General features: G+C 42.4%; 1 protein-coding gene across 1 annotated transcript; it reads left to right on the top strand.

Annotated features, from left to right (window-relative positions):
- Nucleotides 1–912: 912 nt before the first annotated feature.
- Nucleotides 913–26,662, top strand: si:ch73-60h1.1 (calcium/calmodulin-dependent protein kinase type IV). Its single transcript, XM_026194884.1, has 11 exons — nt 913–1,927; nt 4,819–4,897; nt 5,260–5,322; nt 7,628–7,710; nt 8,825–8,897; nt 17,124–17,214; nt 18,132–18,206; nt 19,266–19,341; nt 19,653–19,779; nt 20,363–20,515; nt 21,105–26,662. Exons 1-11 carry the CDS (start codon nt 1,821–1,823, stop codon nt 21,615–21,617), a joined length of 1,440 nt encoding a protein of 479 aa, XP_026050669.1. The 5' UTR covers nt 913–1,820; the 3' UTR covers nt 21,618–26,662.
- Nucleotides 26,663–27,014: the final 352 nt, after the last annotated feature.

Raw genomic sequence — 27,014 nt, 5'->3', positions numbered from 1 at the left:
TTCAGAGATTTGTATTAAAAACTTGCTGGTTCATGCGAACTTTTATACTGTTTACAGTGTAGTTTTTATTTGTTTAATCAAATGTGACAATGATAGAAACACACACACGCACACACGCACAGAGGGTAAACGGTCTGTATTTGTATAGCGCTTGTCCCTATGGACCCCAAAGTGTAGATTCAGCCATTCACACACTGCTGATGGCAGCTACATTGTAGCCACAGCTGCCCTGGCTGCCGGACACTGGCGACACCGGGCCCTCTGACCACCACCAGTCAACGGGTGAAGCTTCTTGCCCAAGGACACAACGACCGAGGCTGAAAATAATTAAGACCACCTGATGTATTTTAAATAGTTTGGTATTTCTTTTGTATATTCTATTTACTTTACTGGAATTTTTTTAGTTTACTGTGGACTTCTGTACAATCAGGAGAGGCGCCATCTGGTGGATATTAGACGGACTGCAGGTTTAAAGCATTTCTCACTGGCTTCTCTTTTCAGATAATGATGTATTTAGTGTTGTGCACTCATCCTTTCATGTTCACAAATATCTTTATGGAGTCCCGGAATTCAGTTTGATAATATTTTTAATGTCTCTTTAATTTTTGCACCCTCTGGAGTGCTCAAATAAAAGTCCTGCAGCTTGTTTAAGTTAGGAAGCTGTTGCCGCAAGGTTACCACAGTATGATGTCTTTGAAATATAGAGGTTATCTTAGAAACAATAATAATCCTTAGCACAACACTATATCAAACTGCAAATAAAGCTGTGGAGTGCGTCTCCTGTTTGTTCGTTAAAACCTGACCAGAAACTGATGAGATGCAAAGAAGGAAGCACCTCAGTGTGTCAGCGCTGTGCTTCTGCGGCGCTGGGCACGTGTGAAAGAGTGGTTTGATTCGCGCAGAATCAAAGTCTCCACATGTCACGCTAATGTACATTTATGTATTTAGGTTATTTCTGTATTTAGGCTGCTGACAGAACTTCGGTGACTGAGAGGATGGTGGTCCAATAGGAGTGCGACTCGGCTCCCCCGCGGGGCTGTGATTGGTCTGCGGGGTGGCGGTGGGGCGGGGCTGTGAGATTACAGCAGCATCTCTCTCCCTCCGCAGATCCATCAGACATCTGGAGCAGCCCTACCCGGGAATCAGACCCCTGAGCATCGAACGCTGACACCCTCCACCTACTCACCCCGGTGTTCGCAGTCTGTTTCCCGACACGTACCCGCTCTTCGGTGTTGCTGTGGTGGCTCTGTGGGCTGCATCTCCGGAGGGAGGCTGCTGCGCTCCGGAGAGACGGACGGTCCGTTTCTGCCAGTGAAAACACGGAGGTACTAAGCCTAAACCCGGGAGGATGGTGATGGACTGAGCTGATCCGACGTCTGAGAGGTTTTTAGGGCCCGATGGAAGCTGCGACACATCTGGACCTGGAGCGTCTGGATCCCGGCTCCAGCTTCAGTCTGGATTAAAGAGCCGTGCTCATCACCGGGGGTTCGGTGTATTTGTTTTCTTCTTTTAGTTTTTGCCCTTTCCTCACAGATAAACGGTCCTGATTGAGAGTTTGAAGGAGCAGGCGGATCCCCCTCCTCCTCCTCCCCCTGCTGGTCTGGATTAAAGCCCATCAGGATCATGAATCATCCCCCCTCCGTGACTCTAATCTGGGTTTTACCGAGCTGGATTTAAATCTGAGATCTGATCGGGATTACTCTGTTCCTGGTTCTGATCGGGTCACATCTGGCCCGGTCTGAACCGGTCCCGGAACTGGTGTGATCTTTGACTCGGTCCCAGTCTTCTTGGTGCTGGTTTGGGGGAGGTCTGCTATCATCATGCCGACGTCCCGGCCTGGTTCGGAGCCGGTGGAGTTCTGGGTGGACGGATCAAGGCGGGACGGGACTGTGGAGGAATTCTACACCCTGAGCTCGGAGCTGGGCAGGTCTGGACCACATTATGGGGGGGCAGGGGAAAACCGATGAGTTCATATGGACACTTCATTGGGCCAAAGTTGCCTGCATGAGGGGTCCATGTGATCCTTCAGGATTAACTTTGGCCACACTTTATAATCCATCCCGTGGATTACAGAGTTACTCATTTGAATGAGGTACCGGTTAAATACTGGTTCCTGTTGGAATTTAACGGGAAACACCGAAGCAAGAAAACGAAGCTTGAGCTTTGGTGTCAAAATGTTGTCAGCAATCTTTGTCTTCTTGTGTAATCACAGAGTGAAAATGTGTTTTATGCGCAGCATCTTGCTGTCTGCACATTCACGTTGTGTAACCAATATAAGATTTCAGACTGCGCCACTTTAAGCAGATTTAAGTGAAGGTTGTTAAAAATATTGATAACAGTAAAACACAGCTGCATCACGTGCTTGGTGCACGCGTATAATCTATCTATCTGGTGTATGTATCTATACATATTTGTAATGATTTTCAAAATGAGGTATATTTTTTATCAAAGAGGTTTTGCATTTTTAAGACTAGTATTTGATTTGGTTATTTAGCTTTTAGCTCTATCTAGGTGGTAAATTGGAATATTGTACTGGCATCTATCCAATTTCATACTTACTTTTTGATGATAGGGGAATTATTTCCATTTGCCGATACAAGTTTTTTTGAACAATTTACAATACAGTTTGTCAAACATTTTATTAATATATTTGAACACTTTACAGATTTTTATTAATAAATCATATTAATATCTTCCAGGTTTTCAAGTCAGTATTGATGTGGATATTTTGAAACATAAAAAATGACAACATAGAAATAAATACATTCAAATGTCTTGCATTGATCAATAAGTACTTCGGTTGCTTAAAGTACATTTAGCTTACACGTCTCTACTTTGACTGCAGCAGTTTTAATCCTGTACATTTATACTGCTGTGCTTTTGCTCCAGATGCTCTGACGCTTCAGTGTCTGCCAGTCTGGGTGGCTCATGTTTAAAAACCATAAAAAGTCAGAGCAAACATGGAATTTGAGCTAAAAGACAACAAAGATGAGTCGTGAAAGAGACCTGCAGACTGTTTGGAGCTCGGGCAGTTTGTTCGTTGTTTGAATGTTTACAGCGTGCGGTGGACTGTGTGTATTTACACACTGTGTTTGTTGTTATCTCAGCAAACACCAACACCCACAACACTGACAGCAGATCTGCAGAAAATGATGAAAATGATGTCAGCAGTGAAATCACACGTGTGAGCATGCCGCCACCAGTTCTATTACCAGGTGTCCTGTTGCCATGGAGACCAGCCAGGACTGTGTGTGTGAGAGAGCGAGAGAGAGAGAGAGAGAGAGAGTCTGTGGTTGCTTCTCAGATGGATCTGTTTCCTCCATCTGTCCCGGCAGAATACCAGATCCCTAACCACACACACACATACACACAGAGTTGTGGTTGTGATCCCATGTCTTAATTGGACTTACCCTTAAGTAATCTTACTCTAATCCTAACTGAAACCCAACTCTGTTCCAGCTATAATCTAACTTAAGTCTAACTTTAACAGGCAGGTGTGAAAAGAAAAAAGCACACTCATAACAGAAAAGATGGGAATAAAACATCTCAAATAAAAACTCAACTTGATTTTTTTTGTATACGTCCACCAGCTGTTAAACCTTATCTAAACCTTTTTAATTTGAGTAACAGATAAGTTGAGTTTCATACTACCAGATTCTATTGCAGAATCTGCTGGGGCATTATTGGATGGATGAACCCGTTGTGCATGTTTCAAACACAAGGACTTCCTCTTGTAGGACCAAAAGTACCTACAGATTCGAGGCCTCTATGTTAATTGGTTTAAAAATACTATTTTGAGAGAAATGTGTGAGATGTGTAAAATGTGGAGCTGCCACAGCTGCTGTAGTTCTATAAAAAGCCTCGTGTAGATGAGGTCGTGAAATTGTACTTCAAAATTAAGGAAATTATTTTGAAAAGAGAAATTATTTCTCTTTTAGCACAAGAACAGTGTGGTGGGGGTTGTAAAGAAAGAAAACCCCACACAAACCTGGAAGAGTTGAAATGGCTGGCAGTGGACAGCTGTGAGAATATTGATGGTTACACCCTCGTGCAATAAAGAGGATGTATGCGGTATAACAAGACACAACGATCAATTTGTTTCACTAACTCATCCACACGAGGCATTTTGTAGAGGGAACAGGAGCCATGGCAGATGTTTGGCTTTACATGACAACTGTAATCTCCGCATTTCAAATTAATCTTGAAATTTTGACTTTAATATAAAAATGGACATTCATTTTTTTTTTCTTAATGTGGCCCTAATTCTCCGTCGTATAGTCTAGTGCAGGGGTGTCCAACTCCAGGCCTCGAGGGCCGGTGTCCTGCAGGTTTTAGATGTGTCCTTGATCCAACACAGCTGATTCAAATGGCTAAATTACTTCCTCAGCATGGCTTGAACTTCTCCAGAGGCCTGTTAATGAGCTCATCATGTGATTCAGGTGTGTTGACCCAGGGTGAGATCTAAAACCTGCAGGACACCGGCCCTCGAGGCCTGGAGTTGCCTACCTCGGTCTAGTGGAACATGTCTGAATGCCCTTCAGTGGAACAAACACTAGTTTCTTGGGTTTTTTTCACTGCACCAACATTTAAGTACCAGCAGGAACCAGTAAAAAGTCTAAATGTTGTGTCATTCATACAGTAGAATAATTATCAGTGTTTCCTGAAAATGAAACTAAATTTTAGTACTTAGTTCAAGTGCCTGTTTGGCTCCAATTAAAGAATCTCAGTTCCTCCTTTTCAGTAGCTCAGACTGGTTTCCATGTTGTACACACAGGTCTTTGCAGTGTTCAGGTTTAACTGTTTTGTGTTTCCTTCCAGAGGAGCGACTTCTATTGTGTATCGCTGTGAGGAGAAACAGACCCAGAAGCCCTACGCTGTCAAAGTCCTCAAGAAAACGGTCAGTGAACCAGCATGATGGAGACTTTAGCAGTCCAACAATATATAACATGTGCACAGATGAGTCGAAACATTATTAGCAAGAAATGATGAAGAAAATAACGTAGACTGTCCAGTTAGAACAGTGCAAGTCAAAGTCTAGGAGCCAAAGTGTTGGTTTGCCAAACTGTGTTTGATGGGGTTCTTCTGATTCTTGGTGGCTACCAATCCAACGTCCCGGACGGATCTGCTGCTAATATCTTTGTGATATACAGGAAACCTTCAAAAATCTGTAGGGTAACACTGTTTCAGCAGAAGACATTTGTTATATTTTGACTTATAAGGGTAAATCCGTCCATTCTGATAATGTTTCTTCTGTTGCAGATTGACAAGAAAATTGTTCGCACTGAAATCGGCGTTCTGCTGCGTCTTTCTCACCCAAACATTGTAAGTATATGCGATATATGTTATTGGGGTTTTCTCTCTATAACTGTAGGGTCTTTACCCTACATTATAGAGCACTTTGAGTGGTTTGGCACTATCTAAATGAAACTAAACTGAATGGAAAAGAGGGTTGAGTGCCTAAACTAGGTTTTGTGCCGAGCTGTAACGATGCTTGTTTAAGGGAGTCTGTGGGAATTGGGTTGTTCTTGGACCCAGCCTTGGTTCCATTTGGCTGCAAACAGGTAAACGTTTTTCTGAAATGCATTTTCAAAACCATCAGAAACTTAAACGTGGACCTGCATTTGTAAAGAATTATTTGATGGGTGGAAATGGAAGTCTTAGCCCAGAGATCCACTAGACCCCAAATGATCTATCAGATGACAGCCAATAAGCTCCCAGACTGTGAGCGGTCTAGTTCAAGTCAGGTCACTCGTAGAATATTTATATGTATTACTTAATCAAAACTTTCCTCCAGCTTTTAATGTCGTTGGATAAAAGCGTTGTAGAGTTGTGAACTTTCAAATCAAATTCAAATTCAAATTTTATTTGTCACATACAGTCATACACGGTACGATATGCAGTGAAATGCTTACACAACTGCTCGTGACCTAAAGAAAAAAAGAAAAGGCTATGAATAAGAAATAAATATGAAAATTAAAAAGGGTAAATTTAACTGGGAAGGAATAAGATAAAATATAAAAATTAAAGTTGAAAATAAAATAACTGTACAACAAAATACACAATACACAAATACACAGTATAGAAATATATAAGAATGTATGAAGAAAAAAAAAAATTATATATATATATATATATATATATAAAAATGTCCAGTGTCCACATTTGTGTCTTGTGCAGTGCAAATATGCTTAAAGTGATTTAGTGATGAAGTGATTCGATTAGATGACCACACATCTAATCGAATTAGTGTAAACAAAGTCCAGAATGTCCAGCGGACAACTTTGAGGAATTATTCTTGGTCCATTCATGTGAGTCACAAATAGTTGAAATAAGTGCAAAATATGAAAATATGGAAGAAAACACCAAAACAGACACTTCGGGTTCTGCCAGGACATGAATTAATGACTTAATTTATAATATGCAGAATAAATCAGTTCATTTTTATTGTTCATGTTCACCTGGTCTGGTGTGACTGAATAATCTCTCTTATTTTCAGTCGACTCTAAAATTTTCCCCATAAATCTCTCTTTTCTTTGTATCACTGATTTTAAACACGACCCTTTAATGTGAGCTAAAACACTTGTTTATGAGCTTGTAAGAATTTAGATTCAACTTTATTTCAGTCTGAGCATGGCCCAGAGTTCATCTACCAAGTATGCAAGCTATAGCATGTATTCTAATATTTTATTTAAGACAAGACTGACGCATCAGTTCTGTTTTTCTTTTCTTAGTACTATTTTAAAAGCAGGTCGATAAACTGCACCACATCAAAGTACGTGATGTGTGTGCTTTTTTTATTGTACTTTAAGTATTGAACTGTCTATTGTCTGTTTCATGTTTGTTTCTTTATTTGTTGAATCTGGGACAATGATGACTGGAAACATGAAAAAAATCTCGTTACTATGTTCCTGCTTGGAAAGTTCAAAAATACTTCAAAGTGTTTGCTCTTCTCAAGCATGTTTTAAGTGATATTGAGTGTTTATGTACCAGAGGCAGAATCAGTTGGTTTTGCCTTCACTATTAGTGCAGTTTCAGTTAGTGCCTGTTGTTTACCTGGTGGTTAGGCTTTGGCACTAAAAGCTACTTAGGCTTTAAAGGCTGGGTTTAGGCTCTGAAGGATCCTTGAAAAGGTTTACAGGCCTAGGCTGGGATTAAGTTGTATTAATTAACATCTAATCCACCCTGAAATGAATTATTGGATGTAGGGATGGATGAATAGGAACAACTTGGTTAAGATTAGGTTCTATAAAGTGCTTAGTTAGGTTAGGTTTAGGTTTTACACTGATAGATAATTAGCAGGTTCAGACACTTAAAATCCTGAAAGGGTTTAGGAAAAGATTGTGCTTATATCGTTCACATTAGAGTTGGGAATGACACAACCAAACCCAGGATGCTATTCTATACGACATCTTCATGTGTCACTGAGGAACACCAATGGCTTTGACAAAACTGGACATTTTTGCACTCTTACAGTGAATTATTCAATTACCAGTAATTTGAGCAAATAACAACAGTCCCACAGAAGTTCTATTTTTATATGGACATTGTTATTTACATATATGACTCTCAGTACTCGCTCATGCATTTTTAATATATTTCTGGCTTCTTGTGCTTTCCTGTGGCTCAGATCCAGCTGAAGGAGATCTTTGAGACAGACACAGACATTGCTCTGGTGCTGGAGTTGGTGACTGGAGGAGAGCTCTTTGACCGGTACGTACACACTCACATTAGCTGCTTTAGCTGTCCTACTGACATTGCTGTAGTTTTTGTGTTTAATTGAAAGTATCACTGGTTGGCTTAGTTTGAGAAATCTTTGATTACAAGTTGGGCTGTAGTCTGCAGTTCAGTTACAGTAGCTGTTGTGCAGTTGTAATGGCAGTAGTTGCTGTGCTGCATTTGTTACATTAGTTTCAGTGGTGTGTGTAGGTATATGCATTGCTGTATCATCAGTGGTTGCACATGCTGCATCAGTTGTGTTGGTTGGTCAGTTGCAGGTGTTGATCGAGATGGTGAATAGTGGAGTTTGGCTCGATCCATTTTGTTGTTATGTTTAGTTACAGATGTTGAGTTGGTGTGTTTAGATTTGCTGCAGCAGCTGTTGTGATTGGTGGAGTAGCGAAAGTTGCAATCGTCTATTTTTGGTATATGGTTTTGTTCAGGGTTGGCAGTGTGGCTGTAGTGGCAGAGGCTGGTTTTGCTGCAAAAGTTGTGATGTTTGGTTGCTATAGTTAAGAGCACAATTCCTGCTAATGAACCAATCACTTAACTTGGCAGTTTTCCTGTAGTTGCAGTGGTTGCCATGGTTAGATGTTGCTGTACTTTGGGGGTTTTAGGAGTTGCTGTGTCCGGTTACAGACGTTTCTGTAACTGAAGTTCTATGTTTGGGCACAGAGGCCCCTGTGTTAAGTTACTCATGCTGTTATTAAAGAACTTGTCATGTTTACTGGAGGTGTTACTGAAGTTTCCGTGTCAGCGATTGGTCATTTACATAAATTAACATGTTTAGTTGAAGCAGGTGTTGCTGTGTTTCGGTGGCGTTGTTGGTGTAATGTGATGTGGTTGTTTTGACTGCATAAGTTGCCATTTTTACAGGCTACAACAGCTACAGCTACAGCGGTTTGCTCATTTTGTCCTGAGACTTCCAAACTGAGATGCAAAAGTCAAAGAGAATGAAAGAACTAACAGCTTGTTCCAACATCTCTGTTGGAACACCGAACCAGACAAACACGTACATTAGTAAAGTGTAACCAATCAGAGAACAGATAAAGAGATGCTGCTCTTGATTTTCATGTCATTTTATCTTTGACTGTATTTTTGTTTCCAGGATTGTGGAACGTGGTTACTACAGTGAGAGAGATGCCGCTCATGTCATCAAGCAGATTCTGGAGGCTGTGGCGGTAAGATGCTGTATTCAGTGTCTGGTTTGACTTTGACAACGTTTTATTAAATTGTAATAAAAAATTGAATTATTGTGGAAACAAAGGCCTCTACAGGCTACGAGCAATGAGAGGAACTACAGAAATCCTGAGAGGAATTACAAAAACAGACTCTTTGCCTATAAATAACCCTTACAGGCCCAAATGCTGCTGTTATTAATTTAAAAGCAAAGCTTTAGCTGCTGTTTGGTTTAGTTGCTGTACTTCCCATGTTTAATCCCTGGTGCTGCCTTTGTTACAGTAGTTGATGTACTTGCAGGAGAGGCTTATTTTTTGACCTGTGTTTGGTTACATGTGTTGCTTAAATTGGTTGGCTTAGTTGGAGTGGATTCCTTGTGTAGCTGTAGGTCTTGCTGCCACTGCAGTAGCTGGTTTCATGGTTGTTGTTTGGTTGCAGTAGCTTCCGTGCTGCAGGTGCTGCTGATACTACAGTAATTGGTTTAGTTGCACAGTAGTGATGCTTAATCACATTTTCAGTAGTCGCAGGTTTATTTAGAGTAGCTGCTGACAGCTGGCATTGAGGCTCAATTTGATCTATTTGGCTGGTGTTGCTATACTTTATACTTCGTAACTGCTTGGTGTGGTTGCAGCAGTTGCTATGTTTAGTTGCAGTTTCCTCCGTTGACGCGTAGTTGTTTGGCTGCATTATTTTGCAGTAGTTGCCATATTTATTTCCAGCTTCTGTCATTCCACTAGTTTGTTTGTTTGATGTGGTTGCTATGTTTAGTTACAGTGTCGCATCAATTGCCATGTTTGGTTGCAGGTGCTTCTTTTGATGTAGTCGTTAATTCAGTTGCAGTAGTTTCCACGTTTAGCTTCTTTTGACATGCAGTAATTGCTGTTATTTTAAGGCTTAAAATGGAAGAAGGTCTGGGAACCTGAGCTCTGTCTGGGTTTTCTGCTTCTGATCAATCAGCTGCAGCGTCTCTGCTGTCTGTGGATCATTTACCTCCATCCACCCCTCTGCTCATTAGATTACTGCTCGCCCCCACCAGCTCTGCTCAGCCTGTGCAGCCTCACACCAAACCTCAGCTTTAAACAGTCTGTTTATAGATCTGAAAGGTTTCATGGAGAGCAGGTCGTCAAATCCGTAGAGGCAATGTATGTAAAATTAAATCAACACTGTCAAAGGTGTTGGGCTTTTATCCTCATCTGATGGAGCTAATTTACCGTTTTTTTTGGTCACAGGCTGACTAGAAACGTATTAAGCTGATATTTATCTGAAAGAACTAGATGTGACATTTCATTAGCACAGAAACATTATACGGCTCTAACAGGAGTCTGCTATCTTGCCATTCAGAAGAGGATTTTTTTCCTCGTGTAGGCGTGAGCCCTCCTCCAACTGATGAATCACAATCTTCCTGTTTCTCAACAGATTTGATCAAATGTTGAAGTGGCAAAGAAATCATATTTAAAGGTCAGCGTGCTATGCTTAATACAAAACCAAGAAGCATTCACTGACATGCTTATACAACACTGTACTGAACACAGACACACAGAATGAGCTGATTAAAGAAGCGAGTGAATCATAATAACATGTCATTATCGCCAGCATGAGACATCCCAATCTTTTGATGATCGTCTGAAGCTTTTTGTTGCAGCTGCGGTTCTTTCTGTAAGCATAATGCAAAACACACTCAGGCTGAGAGGCGTGTCTGCCTGTCAAGGCAAACTCAGGGGACCCAACACAGGTGTTGATGTGTTTATACTGTTGATATATAAACATACTGTTGAGATAATTTTAAACACCCAGCACGCCCCTACGGGCGGTTTATCCTTCAAGCTCGGGTCCTCTACCAGAGGCCTGGGAGCTTGAGGGTCCTGCGCAGTATCTTAGCTGTTCCCAGGACTGCGCTCTTCTGGACAGAGATCTCCGATGTTATTCCCGGGATCTGCTGGAGCCACTCGCCTAGCTTGGGAGTCACCGCACCTAGTGCTCCGATTACCACGGGGACCACCGTTACCTTCACCCTCCACATCCTCTCGAGCTCTTCTCTGAGCCCTTGGTATTTCTCCAGCTTCTCGTGTTCCTTCTTCCTGATATTGCTGTCATTCGGAACCGCTACATCGATCACTACGGCCGTCTTCTTCTGTTTGTCTACCACCACTATGTCCGGTTGGTTAGCCACCACCATTTTGTCCGTCTGTATCTGGAAGTCCCACAGGATCTTAGCTCGGTCATTCTCCACCACCCTTGGGGGCATCTCCCATTTTGACCTCGGGACTTCCAGGTTATACTCGGCACAGATGTTCCTGTACACTATGCCGGCCACTTGGTTATGGCGTTCCATGTATGCCTTGCCTGCTAGCATCTTGCACCCTGCTGTTATGTGCTGGATTGTCTCTGGGGCATCTTTACACAGCCTGCACATGTGGTCTTGCCTGGTGTGATAGACCCCAGCCTCTATGGATCTTGTACTCAGAGCTTGTTCTTGTGCCGCCATGATTAGTGCCTCTGTGCTGTCTTTCAGTCCAGCTTTGTCCAGCCACTGGTACCTATCACCTCCTCTATCTGCCGGTGGTACATACCGTGCAGGGGCCTGTCCTTCCATGATGGTTCCTCGTCTCCCTCCTCTTTCTTGGGTTTCTGCTGCCTGAGGTATTCACTGAGCACTCGGTCAGTTGGGGCCATCTTCCCAATGTATTCTTGGATGTTCCTTGTCTCATCCTGGACTGTGGTGCTGACACTCACCAGTCCCCGGCCCCCTTCCTTCCGCTTAGCGTACAGCCTCAGGGTGCTGGACTTGGGGTGAAACCCTCCATGCATGGTAAGGAGCTTTCTTGTCTTTATGTCAGTGGCTTCTATCTCCTCCTTTTTTCGTCCCTTGCCTTCTTGTTCCAGTAGCCCACTAGACATACATATACATATACATATATATATATATAGGGGGTGCAACGATACACAAAATTCACGGTTCGGTTCGGTTCGATACTTTGGTGTCACGGTTCGATATTTTTTCGATACAAAAAAATGTTCATGCCTTTTTAATTTGTCATTTATTAAAATTATAAATATATATTTTAACTCAAAAGTACAGTTTTTAAATTTAACCCTAACCCTTGTGCGTGTTTTTTATTTTGACAGCGAATGCGCACCTGCGGACCACTTATGTGCAGCCCTGGTTATTTAGCTCGTCATATTGCAGCCACAGAAATTATTTTGTCCATGAAACCATAAAGCTGCACTTTCTTTTTGCCTTATAGTCTGATTTGTCATAACTTTTCCGTTTTGCGGTAAGCTTTTCTTTGGCTGTCACTTCTTCACCCTGACCTGTCTTATTTGGCTCAGCAGAACTAAAATATATATCCTGCTGCTTTTACACACGCACTCACATAAGCTCAGCGATTCTCTGCGCGATCAACCTCTCACATGTTTAAGCTTGCTGCGGGAGATTTCACTTGTCATGTTTGCATAGTAAGCTAACGATTAATAAGACGATGTCAGAGGAATTGGTGCACAAATTATCATCACTCACAGATCAGTGCTGTCGCTCTCTATACACAGTTTGCACGATTGCAAAGTGAAAGCAAAAAACAAGCGCAAATTCAAACGCGATTTCAATATGTCACATATTGACAGTGGCTCACCGATGCCAATGACATAATTACCCAGCTACATTTCTGAAAGAATGCAAAAGCATTGACATATATTTTTCCTTCCTACAAAAGCCCGACGGGCAGGGCAGAGATAGATTTTGGTAGCCCGACTGAAAAAATTGCTAGCTCCGGGACGTCGGGCTAGCGATATTGCAAGCCCTGTATCTGATTGAGGAATCACTCATCTTTGGAAAAGAGAGTTTATTACAGAGAAATGGCTCTTTCCAAAATAAAAGCTATACTATCCGCTTCTTCTGGGCTATATTCTCAGCAGCATAAGGAGAATCATGTGCTAACAGCTGTCTAAATGACTCGGCTAAAGTTAGTAGCATGCTTGTTGTTTTTGTCTTTGCACTAGGATGATGTCGGCGTAAATGTGCAGTCATATTCGTTGTGTTCCCACTAGTGCTTTCAGGTTAATCTCGTTGAAATGACCTTAACGCCACAACACGGCAAATCTCCGTTAACGAGCTACCGCCGATCGCCCCGTGCGTGGGGCTAGACGGCCAACATGTTAACGAGCTAACTGCGCTAACACACTAGTTCCCACCCATGTAATTGAGCATTGCATGGCACATCCAACATACGGTTTTACTTTAGTCCATGACGCGCTTACCTTCAGGGTCATACGTCACATGAAAACCAAAATAATTCCAAACGCCAGATCTGAATGAGGGTGGGGGAGGGTGGGGGAGGTGCCCGGCGCTCTTCCTTCTGATTATGCTGTCTGTGTTGAGCGCTCAGTGGATCTGCGCTCGACAGTGCAGCCTAGGCGGAGTAGTCGAACGCAGATTCACTGAGCGCTCAACACAGACAGCATCGTCAGAAGGAAAGTTGATAAAATAAATTACAAATGTTGTATTGTTCGATACATATGCGTACCGAACCGAAAGCACTGTATCGAACGGTTCAATATCGATACGAATATCGTTGCACCCCTAATATATATATATATATATATATATATATATATATATAAAACACCCAGCACGCCCCTGCGGGCGGTTTATCCTTCAAGCTCGGGTCCTCTACCAGAGGCCTGGGAGCTTGAGGGTCCTGCGCAGTATCTTAGCTGTTCCCAGGACTGCGCTCTTCTGGACAGAGATCTCCGATGTTATTCCCGGGATCTGCTGGAGCCACTCGCCTAGCTTGGGAGTCACCGCACCTAGTGCTCCGATTACCACGGGGACCACCGTTACCTTCACCCTCCACATCCTCTCGAGCTCTTCTCTGAGCCCTTGGTATTCCTCCAGCTTCTCGTGTTCCTTCTTCCTGATATTGCTGTCATTCGGAACCGCTACATCGATCACTACGGCCGTCTTCTTCTGTTTGTCTACCACCACTATGTCCGGTTGGTTAGCCACCACCATTTTGTCCGTCTGTATCTGAAAGTCCCACAGGATCTTAGCTCGGTCATTCTCCACCACCCTTGGGGGCATCTCCCATTTTGACCTCGGGACTTCCAGGTTATACTCGCACAGATGTTCCTGTACACTATGCCGGCCACTTGGTTATGGCGTTCCATGTATGCCTTGCCTGCTAGCATCTTGCACCCTGCTGTTATGTGCTGGATTGTCTCTGGGGCATCTTTACACAGCCTGCACCTGGGGTCTTGCCTGGTGTGATAGACCCCAGCCTCTATGGATCTTGTACTCAGAGCTTGTTCTTGTGCTGCCATGATTAGTGCCTCTGTGCTGTCTTTCAGTCCAGCTTTGTCCAGCCACTGGTAGGATTTCTGGATATCAGCCACCTCCTCTATCTGCCGGTGGTACATACCGTGCAGGGGCCTGTCCTTCCATGATGGTTCCTCGTCTCCCTCCTCTTTCTTGGGTTTCTGCTGCCTGAGGTATTCACTGAGCACTCGGTCAGTTGGGGCCATCTTCCCAATGTATTCTTGGATGTTCCTTGTCTCATCCTGGACTGTGGTGCTGACACTCACCAGTCCCCGGCCCCCTTCCTTCCGCTTAGCGTACAGCCTCAGGGTGCTGGACTTGGGGTGAAACCCTCCATGCATGGTAAGGAGCTTTCTTGTCTTTATGTCAGTGGCTTCTATCTCCTCCTTTGGCCAGCCTATTACCCCAGCAGGGTACCTGATCACGGGCAGGGCGTACGTGTTGATGGCCCGGATCTTGTTCTTACCATTCAGCTGACTCCTCAGGACTTGCCTGACCCTCTGCAGGTACTTGGTGGTTGCAGCCTTTCTAGCGGCCTCTTCATGGTTCCCATTCGCCTGCGGGATCCCCAGGTACTTGTAACTGTCCTCTATGTCTGCAATGTTGCCTTCTGGTAGTTCAATCCCCTCAGTTCTGACTACCTTCCCTCTCTTTGATACCATCCGACTACACTTCTCCAGTCCGAACGACATTCCAATGTCATTGCTGTATAGCCTGGTAGTGTGGATCAGTGAATCGATGTCTCGTTCACTCTTGGCATACAGCTTGATGTCATCAATGTACAGGAGGTGGCTGACAACTGCTCCGTTCCGTAGTCGGTATCCGTAGCCAGTCTTGTTAATGATCTCACTGAGGGGGTTCAGGATGAGGGACCTGTGGATGGAGGGAGATATGTATATATATATATATATATATATATATATATATATATATATATATATATATATATATATATATATATATATATATATATATATATATATATAGTTTCTGAGCATGGCTCAGTTGGAGGTATTGCTGTAGTTGCAAAGGTTGAATGAGTTGTGGTAACGACCATGTTTAGCTGTGGGAGGAGGTTGTTTGTTTGTTGGTTTAGCTGCAGAAGTTGTTGCTATATTTGCAAGGTTTTAATTAATTTTGATATTAACCATGTTTACTTGCAGGTGTTGCTGCTTTGGCAGGATTTGCGATTTTTGGTACCAGGCTTACTGCTGTAGCAATAGATTAGATTTAGCTGCAAGTGTTTTGGGTTGCTTGGTTACATAGCTGGCTAATTTAAAGTCACATACGTTGCTGTAGTTACCAGGTTTGTTTTAGTGCCAGTAATTGACATGTCTAGTAGGAGGTACGGCATGAGTTGCAGTGGTTGGCATAGTTACAGTAATTTATATATATAGCAAGTGACATTATTAATTGCATAAATTACCCTGTTTAGTTGCAGGAGTTGCTGTAGCCGTGGTTGATTTAGTTGCAGGTGTTGCTGGTATCAGTGTTGTTGCACATGGCAGCAGCGTGCAGTGGCTGCAGGTCTCTTATGTAACAGCTGCTTCCATCCTGCTGCTGAACAGATTAAAACCAGAGAGGATTAACGCACGCACACACTCGCACACACTGACCACAGCTGACCTACATCTACAAGAGAAACATACGCCCCTTTATGTGTGTGTGTGTGTGTGTGTGGGGGGGGGGGGGGGGGGGGGGGGGCAGGATTACAGTACTGTTGTATTTGTTGTATGTGATGTGAGTGGCATTAATCTGTAGCACAGAAACATCCCGCAGCCCCTGAACACAGCAACAGCTTTAACAGCAGATTCTCAGCATCTGAGTAAAGACCCTACAAGGTTGTGTTTGAAGTTAGAAACAAAATATAAAAAGAAATCCATATTTAAAAGCAGAAGTGGAAAACGACACAGAGCCCGTCTGCCTGTTCTGAATTACAACCCCACACCTTCACCAGCATGAAGGAGGCTCTTTGACTTCCTCACAATGTCAGCAACTGATTTTGTGATTCAACATCAAGCCGTAACGTGAACCTTCTCTGTGGCTCTTTTCCTCCTGTTTGGCAGCTCAATCTTCAACATCCTTTGTCCAATATATAAACCATCTCTCCTACGCACATCTTTGCTGCTCAACCTGAGCTGTTCCTCTGATGTACTCATTCCTAATGCTGTCCATCCAGCTCTTTGGAAAATCTTCACCGTAGCCACCTCCAGCTTAGTTTCCTGTCTTTTTAAAGTGCCACTGTCTCCAAACCAAGCAACAAAGCACATCTAGCTGTTATAATCTATTTAATTTCATTTATATAGTGCCAAATCACAACAACATTTACCCTGAGATGCTTTATATTGCAGGGTAAAGACCCTATAATGATACAGAGGTAATCCCAACAATCAAAGATCGCCCTATGAACAAGCACTGTGTGTCACTGTGGAAAGAAAAACAAGAGCGCGTCTGTGGAAACAAGAAAAACACCCTTTCAGCTAGATTGCTTGTCTTTATTTGTAAATAACATACAAAAAAAACCTGGTCCTTTAGAATAATCAACAGTACACCGTTTTGTTATTTACCAGATAATTGCACTAAAATGCTGTAAAAGGCACCATCACCACAAGAATAGTCAAGAGATGAGGCCATGGCCCTGTGATGCAAACTACGCCTTGATAAAGTTTTGATATTGGGCTCTATTCCAGTTCTAATGCTAGAAACGTGTTTATTTTTGCTGCAAAGTTGGGGATTTTAAATTGGGAGTCCATGGGGACTGACTCGCTTTTGGACCAGCCTCAAGCTTCAAGTGGCCATTAGAGTAAATGCACTTAAGCTCTGGCTTCATTTTTCAGTCCAGGAAGTTTCCGCTTGATGAGGCAACAACTGGATCATCTTTCCCACGTTTTTCATGCTTTTCTTCTCTGTGCTTTAGTATTTACATGAGAACGGTGTTGTGCATCGTGACCTTAAACCAGAGAATCTGCTGTACGCCGACCTGTCTCTGGATGCTCCGCTGAAGATAGGTAACAAACTTTCTACATACCCTCCACATCTGAATACAACAGAATGAAATGACAAGTTTATCATGTTCCAACACAAGTTGTGGAAAATATTTTTCTGTTATTATCGACCACGCTGTCTGTTATCATCAGTGGTGAAACAGTGCAGTTTGGAAATGCCGAGTATGACTGTGATGAGACATCGATGATCTAAAACACATGAAAGTAAAACAAAACTCGTTTCCTGGCTCATAACAACAGGAAATTATTGCTTTGTTTACTTCAATTTTAAACATTTGCAAATAACATGTCAGTAACTGCCCTAAAGACTGTTTTCAAATCTGCTCCTATCATCTCAATTATGTCAGCTCCTATTGTGCTTATACTGTATGTAAAATAAAAATCAGCATTCTTAAAATAACCACAAACCGTGGTCGTCTTGTGGCCCTGAAAATATGCATGAACACTGGAGTTTGCTGTGAGAGCCCAAACATTTGCATACAGATTTAGCATCAGTCTTAAACTGAGGTTTTGCATACAGCTCAACCTTCAGTGTCTTTGGCTGCATTTGAGGCATTAAACTTGTGACTGCATCATATTTCGAGCTTGTTTAGTCCGAGAGGTAAAAACTCACAGAAACATATTGTTGGCTCAGAATTTGGTTCATTTTTGGAGGAGCTCCTGCGTCCAGATGGCCAGCGAGCCCTCGGCTAACAGATACAGATGGAAGCCTCCGTTCCTTTCGAGTGAAACTCTTCTCCACCAACACCTTCCTTTAGTTCAGAGACTTGCCTGCAGAAAAACACATTTTCCTCCACCTCCACTGCTTCACCCCCTCATTTCTCTTAATATAGAAACAGGAAACTGAACAAAACAAATGCATTACAAGGTTTTTATCTCGCTTCAGTCTGAATGAAAGAAAATATTCTCTTCTTTTACAGCTGACTTTGGTCTTTCAAAAATCGTAGATGACCAGGTGACCATGAAGACAGTCTGCGGTACTCCGGGGTATTGCGGTGAGTACCAAACTTAGCGTGTAGTGTGTAGCGTAGCTATGAATACCACATTCACTTAAGCTCACTGTATTCTTATCTATATGGCCTCCAATCACACAACAGTAGTCATCTCAAAGTCCTTTGTACTGTAGGTTGAAAGCCTACAGCACAAAATAGTCAAATGATCCGATATAAACAGCACTTGGCAATCAGAGAGAGAAAAATTTGCCTTTTAATAGGAAGAAACTTCCAGCAGAAAAAGGCTCAGGGTGGGGCTGCCATCTGCTGCGACCAGCCCGGGCTCAGAGCAAACAGTCGATGGCAAAAATAAGACTCAGCTCACAGAAACAACAAACAGGACAACACAAACTACTGCAAAGAAGCATAAACGAGTGAATGAGAGAAGAGTGATGGAGAAGTGCTACGAGTGTCATGTGAAAATTCTCAATTTTCACTGTGATCCTTCTAATCGGCTGAAGGCTGAAGGACAACCAGATAATGAGAAGTTACAACGTTAAAATTATTTTTCAGCATTGCTCTGAGCAGGATGCTTCTATTTTTGACAATGTTGTCAGTTAATTAGTACATCCTCAAAAACGACTGCAGCGTTGCTCACGGTAGTACTGGACATGTAACACCATCCAGAGAGGATTTCTGTTTAAACACCAGATTTTTAGGACCAAACACAGAATGACTGGATGGTGTCTCTCCCACAGCAGCACATCGTGTTTGAGGAAGACTCAAACACTCCAGCATAGTGTGGGACCTTTAATCTCAGTGATACGACATGGCACAGCAGCAGGACTTGGTGGTGTAGTAACAGCCAATGAGCAGCACTTTGAGGTGTGGGGAAAGTTAAAGTGGTGACGATATGGCAGCTGACGCTCTGGATGGTGTCTGTAGATGTTGCTGTAGTAGGTGTAGTATCAGTAGTAGATGTGTTTATTCACCTGCGTTGCAGTGATATATGCGAGTGGGCAGTAAGGCGTTCCCTGTGGCGTGTTCTCTGTGGGATTTCAAAAACTCTCTGTTAGAGCTTCTGTCAGCCATCTGCTGTCTAACAGACTCCTCTGCTTGCAGCTCCAGAGATCCTGCGGGGAAATGCCTACGGCCCTGAGGTGGACATGTGGTCGGTGGGCGTGATCCTCTACATCCTGTGAGTCCATTAACACCTTGCTGCCAGTCCAAGCGTACACTCACACATATATACTAAAATATTCATCGCTGACTCACTCTCATCAGTATATAAGTTTTATGGCCCATCTGATTCATGACAGCCATTTAACACAATGACATAATGTGAAAGTCTGCATCCTGTTTATCTGCTTTCCTCAGACAGCAATTAAGCTTTTAATGCTGCCTTCAAATGGATCTGAGACCGACACACTGCTGTGGTTTCTCATCTAGAAGGGATGTGGCAAAATAAGCGTCCTTTCCTAGACTCTTTCCTTTGGTTTGTTTCCCCAGACTCTGTGGGTTTGAGCCCTTCTTCGACCCAAGAGGGGATCAGTACATGTATAGTCGCATCCTCAACTGTGACTATGAGTTTGTTTCTCCGTGGTGGGACGAGGTCTCCCTCAATGCTAAGGATCTGGTGAGTTACACCAATGATTTGACATTATTATTTATGTTAAATGTGAAGAAGTGCAGGACCTCACACTTTATTTTAAAGCTCTCAGACATGTTTTAAACTCTCGCTGCCCAGGACAGCGTAGTAGAAACTTAAACTGACCTGAAAGACTTTATACTGGGCATTGACTGGGATTGGTGACATCACTGGGACTTCACACTTTATATTAACTTGTCTGGAATCACTTTGGACTTGGATGTATATTTGTGATGCTGTTTTTGGACGGCTTGGTACGTGTTGGATCTTTGGTTGGTGTCGACTAACACGACTAAAGCTTATGCTAAACTAAAACTAGACTTGACTTGAGTGGAGACTTGTTTGAAATGATATTGAGATTTATGGAATGACTTGACACACTAAATTGTCTTGGCCTTTACCTCTGGATGACTAAAGATCCATTTCTTGGTGTGATTTGAATTCAGAATGAAGTGAATGACTTGATAATTCACATGAGCCTGATTCTACATCTTGAATCTTAACATTTATTCATAGATTGGACTTGGACTTGTTTGAAGGCCTCGGTTTGTCCTGTCTGATTTGTCCGCAGGTCAGTAAGCTGATTGTCCTCGACCCTCACAAGCGCCTCAGTGTCCGGGAGGCCCTGCAGCACCCCTGGGTGCTGGGCAAAGCTGCCCGGTTCTCTCATATGGATACTACCCAGAGGAAACTACAGGAGTTCAACGCTCGACGCAAACTTAAGGCTGGTCCTTTGTCATAGTTTCATTTCACAGTGATTGGTTTTGTGGGCATCAAAGGTCATAGAAGACTTTTCTGTCATTTTAAGATTTGAGTTGACATTTTGGGAGATAAACTAGGGAATGACTCTTGTACATAAAGCCCAAAATGAAATCTGCTCAGAGCATCTGCACCTGTATACTATGTGGCCTAAACTTTTATATACACACACATAGACTAGTTAAACTGCAGGTGAAACTTCACCGGGGCTCCAGATTCCACCCACCAAGAGTTGGCTTTCAGATGATTCAAACTTCATGAATGAGGTCAGTAAAGATCTTAGTAAAGCTGGCTCTGGTGAGCCTGGGTGCAGCATAAAAATGTAAATTCAACAATCACAGGATTTACATTCGAGCGGGCAGTTGGTAACAAAATCATATTTTTTCTACATGGCATTTTGAATTTATTGAAATTACAGGACAGGGTAATAGAGAAACATATTTAACAGGGAAGAGGAAGCTGAAAGCAAATATCAACTCAACATAGTTGACAAATCTGCTTTAAAGACTTTTAAAAGATCCTGAATGCTCACTCACTGTTCTGTGTGCTGACAGGCGGCCATGAAAGCTGTCGTGGCCACAAGTCGGATGCATGAAGGTTCGCGGCGTCGCACAGACAGCTGTGACATTCCAGGTTCAGGGGCTTCCAGGCAGAGCAGCATGCAGCAGGACCCGCCTCCTGAGTCTGCATGCTCCACCCAAAAAGACAAAGAGGCTCCACCTCCTGACCAGCAGTTGCCACAGGAAGTTGAATCGAAGTCTGCTGACCCAAACGCCCTCAGCCCCTCTCCTCCACACAGCTCCAAACTACCCAGCTCTGATGTCACACCCGCAGGGCCCATCCCCACCAGACCGCCACTGCGCGCTGATGGGCTGCGACAAGTATCTGTAATCCCTAAAAGCATGCTGGTCCAACCCCGGCCGCCGCAGAAAAGCTGCTCTGTCATAGAGCCAACCCCCAGAGTTGGGGCCACACCCACACTGGGCTCACCCCCGAGTCCCAACAACCTCAGCAATGGCTTCACATCTGGGGCGGAGCCTACCAGTAAGACCACCCACTGCCAGTGATCACATGGCAAAATTTAAAAAATTCTCGACTCTGCTTCAGTTTCACACAGAAGTAAAAAACGTTCAGCTTTCAGCAGCTAAATGAACTTATTTGGACCAAATTACAGTAAACCCAAAATCTGCAGCTCACATTTAACCCGCATCACCACACGTCTGGGATCTCTTTGGCTTACATGCTAACAGATACGGATTCATGGAGGGGTCGCTGGACATTTCTGAAGATGGGCAGGTGTTTTATCTTCTGTTTTTTAGTATAAAAGTATAAAGGCCTTCGATTATTTAGGAGAAGTAAAAATAATTTCCCCCATCAGCACTCGTTTATGTGAGGGTTGACTAAAAACACAAGAAATGTAATAAATGTGAATTGTCTGTTAAGCACTTCAATCTCAGCAGCACTGTCGAGCTTGTTTGCTCATTTTCACTGAGACAGTGGACGTGTTAAGCTAAGTCAGTGACAAATAACCAGCATGCTGGGGAGCAGTTATCAAGGCCGTGCACATTTGGACCGGAGGGTGTGTTAGCATTTAGCTCACCCACTACAGCACTTCATCAAGTAGCTCTGAATTATTCAGCACATCAGCAAGACTCAATATATTTTTGCAAAGACTCAACATATTTGGAAAAAATTCGAATAATAAAATAACTCGTAAGAGCTACAATTTATTTGTCTTACCACAGAAATGAACCAGTGACGTGTGTGTTTACAACCAAAATGAAGCACTCGATCAGTGACACTGGACGATGGCGTCTGTTATCACACCTTCTTACTTACAACCGGTATCAAAAGGGAGCTATTATTTTTTAAGTTCTTATTTTTTGTTATTTTCTGTAATATGTTACAGTTTGAGCTGTTAATATTAAACATGGCTAACATTTCAAATAAAAAGGTGAACGTATGTAAAAGTTATCCATATATGCAAAAAACTCAGAACTCAAAACTGTTTTCTGCTGTTTTTTGTATTTCTTTTTAAATGTATTATTTTTTAATGTTCAAAATCTTTATGTTTTCATCTGCTACAGGCAGTATATGCTTACCTAGTGTCAGGCTTACAGAAGTTAGCAGATTTGAAGAAAGTGTTTTTTGGGTGGGGGTGTGGGGGACGGATGAATAGCTCATTTCTGACAGGATGAATTGAGGAGTATTTTTAACTCTGCTAACTCTGCACTTACTATCTCAGTTGTAGAGATTTGGGGAAACTTCAGAAATAGGCCACTGTGGCGTTCAAAGTAAACTTTAATGGAGCACACATTAGAAAAGTAAAAACTAACACCCAGAAAGTTTCTGGATTACTGCAACTAAATGCAGTTATTGACTGAGCAGTTTATTAATACAGAGTTTTTAATAACCCAGATTCACCTACAAAATCTGCATCTAACATCAAAGAGGTTAATCGCCGGAGAAATAAACGACAGGTTTTCTTCAGGGAGGAAAAAAGTGCTTCATTTTTGCTGCAAACATTTATTTTGGTCTTTGCAGACTCCCACATTAAAGGGACATTACAACATTTTGCACCAAACACTTTTGCTAAATTTGACTATGACTCACATGTCCTACAGTTAGCTTAGCATAGCATAATACTGGCAATAAAGAAGCAGCTAGCTTTAAGTCCACTTTCCACCACCTTCAGACTTAACAGCCCAGATCTCGTAAACAGACTTGGACTGCTATCATGTGGGCTTGATGAATGTATCCGGTACCTGAGGAATTAGGATCAAATTTTGACTCTGTTTCTTTTCTTTAGCGTTTCTGTGGTAACATTTGGGTGAGATCTGGCAAAGAGCTGACTGTTTGTGGGCCTAGATTGTGATTGTGCCTGCTGTGATTTAGATTTGCACCACAGCTTGGGTTTAACAAAATCAAGTTCAAGTCCAACATTCAGATAATGTATGGATTCCCTAACTGAGTGGCACCGCAGGCCGACCTTTACTGCAGCTAAACATTTAACAATCTAATTGAAAAGAAAAAGGAATTCGTTCAATTTCCACAAAGAGGCAATAATCAATTATTTCTATCCTATCCCAGGTTTAATGTTCATGCTTTCTGTCTGTTGGCAGGTGTAGGTGGAATTTCCTCCATACTTAACACAAAAACATGAAACTGAAATCCATGCTGATCTTTTCCTTTAAGTCCTGCTCTGGGACAAACTGAGACTTGAGTATTATGTTTGGGCTTCTTCTTCTCCTGACGCAGAAAGCGGACTTTTCCTGTGATGCTCAGGACAGAGACTGATTGTATTTTATTAAACGTACACAATGACTTGGCGCTCACCTGCATGAACGGATGCTCTTTATTCATGGACAAGGAGAGAGAGCGCAGCTTCATTTCTCGGCTTTTTCTTCTTCTTCTGCATCCCTTTTTTTAGCATGCGCGCTCAGACGCTTCAGACTTTCATGTTGCTGTAAAACTCTGAGTTTTTTAATCCTTTTTACTATTTACCGCCGACACCCGCTGCCGTGATTACGCAGCTGTATGAGTAAATAGAGTTCCTCCAGTGTGTAGCGTTCAGGTAAGTAACTCGTGTTTGTGATCTTCTCGTAAAACGTTGTGTTGTTTACACTTTATCAGCAGTGACGATGCGATCTTATTTGCACTGTACATACTGTAGTTTGGTTTTAGACAAGTTATTACTAACAATTTTACTGCTCGACTCGCTAAGAAACATGTTCAGTGTTTAAGCTCCCAAATATACCAAATTTGACCTTCGTGGAAAATAAACCCCTTTCATCCGATCTAAAACCACACGTTCTACCTCTTTTTGTACAGGGGCTTCCAAAATGAAATGAAAAGATGCAGATCTGGAAAGAAAATGAGATGAGACAAGAAAGATCCAATTTACATTTACACTTAAAGTTATGGTGGCCAAGACAGAACCAACAGAAAGTCTGAGAAAACACAAGCAAGGACTTTAAGCCAGCCAACAGTGTATGCTACCTAGCAGGAAACATTATACTGTTTGCTGGTTCCACAGTAGTTAATCGCTGTGAGGTTTTGGAGATGTTAGAGGAGTTTGTAAGAACACTACATTGGCTACCGAGCGGTTTCTCAAACATTTTGTTTGATGTGTCCAATGTCCACTCACGACACCACAGCTCATTAGTCAACAAGTCCTGAATTTATCACGAGCCAGTGCAGGAAATTCCTCTTAACTGACCGCACATATGCTCACACAGAGCAATTCATTTGTTTGCTTAATCACTGAGTGAGGCTGGTCAGGAGCTACAGGCTCGCGATGAACTGGCTGCTTCAGATGTTGTTTATCAGCATCTGATAGCAAGGCCACGATCTCCGAAAAATCATGGAGAGCCTTGCCAAGATGTCCAAGCCGGGATGCCTCTTACTTCATTGTTTTCTGCATTCGTTCCTTGTCTCACTGCAGGCAAGCAGTTTTCTTGTACTGCATATGAAGAATGGACACGACGTTGGTTTTTTGAATAGATGAGAGGGTGGATAGCTCATGTATCAGCTGACACTAGCAAGCTTGGTTCGTAAGCTGCATCCATTAGTGTAAGGTGAATGATGCAGTATTCTCTCACTGTGCTTCTGAAAGTGAAAGAAGGATGCTTAACTGCATCTGAATGACATCATCTACAGTTGAATCCGCCTCCAGTTGTTTCTCAGCAGAGAGCTCAGTCCACAGTGAACCGCTTCACATAAAACCAGTCCAGTCTCTACTTTATCGAGACGTTTTCACTTTGCAAACAGCAAACCTGCATCACAGCATCATGTCTGGAAGATAACTAAAGCTAATATCTCACAGCTTTGATTCTCAGCGGTTAAATCACCCACACAGACGCCCTGCTGATTTTAGGATCAAATCTTTTATTTTAAAAGAAGCTAATTATGTCTGCAGCACACCAGGCTGGATGAACGTCATTATATATCAAATTTGTAAATAACATTAATATGTTGAAGCAATGCATATATCTGGTATGTGATTTAGCTATCTTTTGATTCTTTTGACTCAATTCTTTTCAGAACTGAGTTAAAAGAATCTCATTTTAAAGCACTTTAAGAAGAAACGTGAAGAGATGCAGTAAAGTCTCATTAAGCAGTAAACTGTGGTGTTTACAGCTGCCTAAAGGTCTCTGCTTTGTGTTCTGTCTCAGCCACCATACAAAATCCTAGATTATGAAGAGGAGCACATTTGTTCCTGAAGGGCTTTTCTTTTTTAAAGAGGAACCACAGCTGTAACCAACACTGCTCCCACAATTGATGAAAACTGATGAATGGATGGACATGCTGATCACAAGCTTACCATCTCATAAATTCAACAGTCTGTCTAATCGCTGTCCCATATTTTATTTAGATAAAAAATATATTTGCATTTATGCATCAAATCATTCCCTTCAATTCAGACCACTCACCCGGGTTTTCACATGGTTACATGGGAAGTAATGAATCATTAAAAAGGAAATATCAAACCTGCAGTTTCAGACTGTCAGTCACAAAACATATATTTTGGATTTGAATTTCAGTTTGTGATTTGGTTCCTCTTTAAACCATTCAGTTAAAGCACGAGTTTTCCGTTGGACAGATGTGTCACAGCTGGATGCCACGTTTACCTGAGCACAGGTGTTTAAAGCTTCTTGCCAGACGGAACACACTGGATAACTAGCAGTCACGGTGAACGCATGTAACTGTATATTTGATTTATATCTATACGCTTCTGTAAGAACATGAACATTTTGCTTCTATTTATCTAGCCTGTTAGAGATTTGCAGGGTGGGGTTGAAGTGGGTGGGGCTACAACTGTAAATGGTATTTGTTTTGTGTTTGAGTATAATTGTACCTTTTTTTAAAGATTCTGACAGCTGACATATAAAGTGACAGTGTAACAGCTGAGCTGTTACACGTGTATCTTTGCATGTATTATTTAACTTCCTTTGATCACATCAGATTGAAGAAGCAAACAGGGAGTTTGAATCCTGCAGGACTCTGTAACAGCTGCTCAGCTGATCTGAGGTCTGTTTGAATGAACTTTTGCTGCAGGATGTTTCAGGCAGGGTTTTGCATCACATGTACAGTAAAGGATATGAATCACTCATTGCTTCTGGTCTTCTTTCCACACCTTTGCTGTCAGCCAAAGACGTTTGGAGGACAGACGGATGCAGTGTTGACGGTATTCTGGTATTTTCTGGTATTTCTTTTGGTGACAAATGAGTGTGCTCATCATACACACGTTTTGTTCGTCATACTCTTTCTACTTTTAAATAAAATAGAGAATTCTAGTGTGAAAATGCTATCATGGCGTCTAAATTCAAGTGTCGCTTTCAATATAATCGGACAGAAAATAGAATTCCTTGGAAAGATTTAGAATCAGAAAGAGGAAAGAGGAGGCTGGAATGGGTTAAGTTCAGGATATTACACAGAGTCAGTGCAACCTGATTGTAAATCAA

This window comes from Astatotilapia calliptera, chromosome 15 (genome assembly GCF_900246225.1).
Source record: "Astatotilapia calliptera chromosome 15, fAstCal1.2, whole genome shotgun sequence".
In the NCBI taxonomy this organism is placed as follows: domain Eukaryota; kingdom Metazoa; phylum Chordata; class Actinopteri; order Cichliformes; family Cichlidae; genus Astatotilapia; species Astatotilapia calliptera.
The sequence above is the reverse complement of the archived record's forward strand: the minus strand, read 5'-3'. Positions and strand labels throughout refer to the sequence as shown.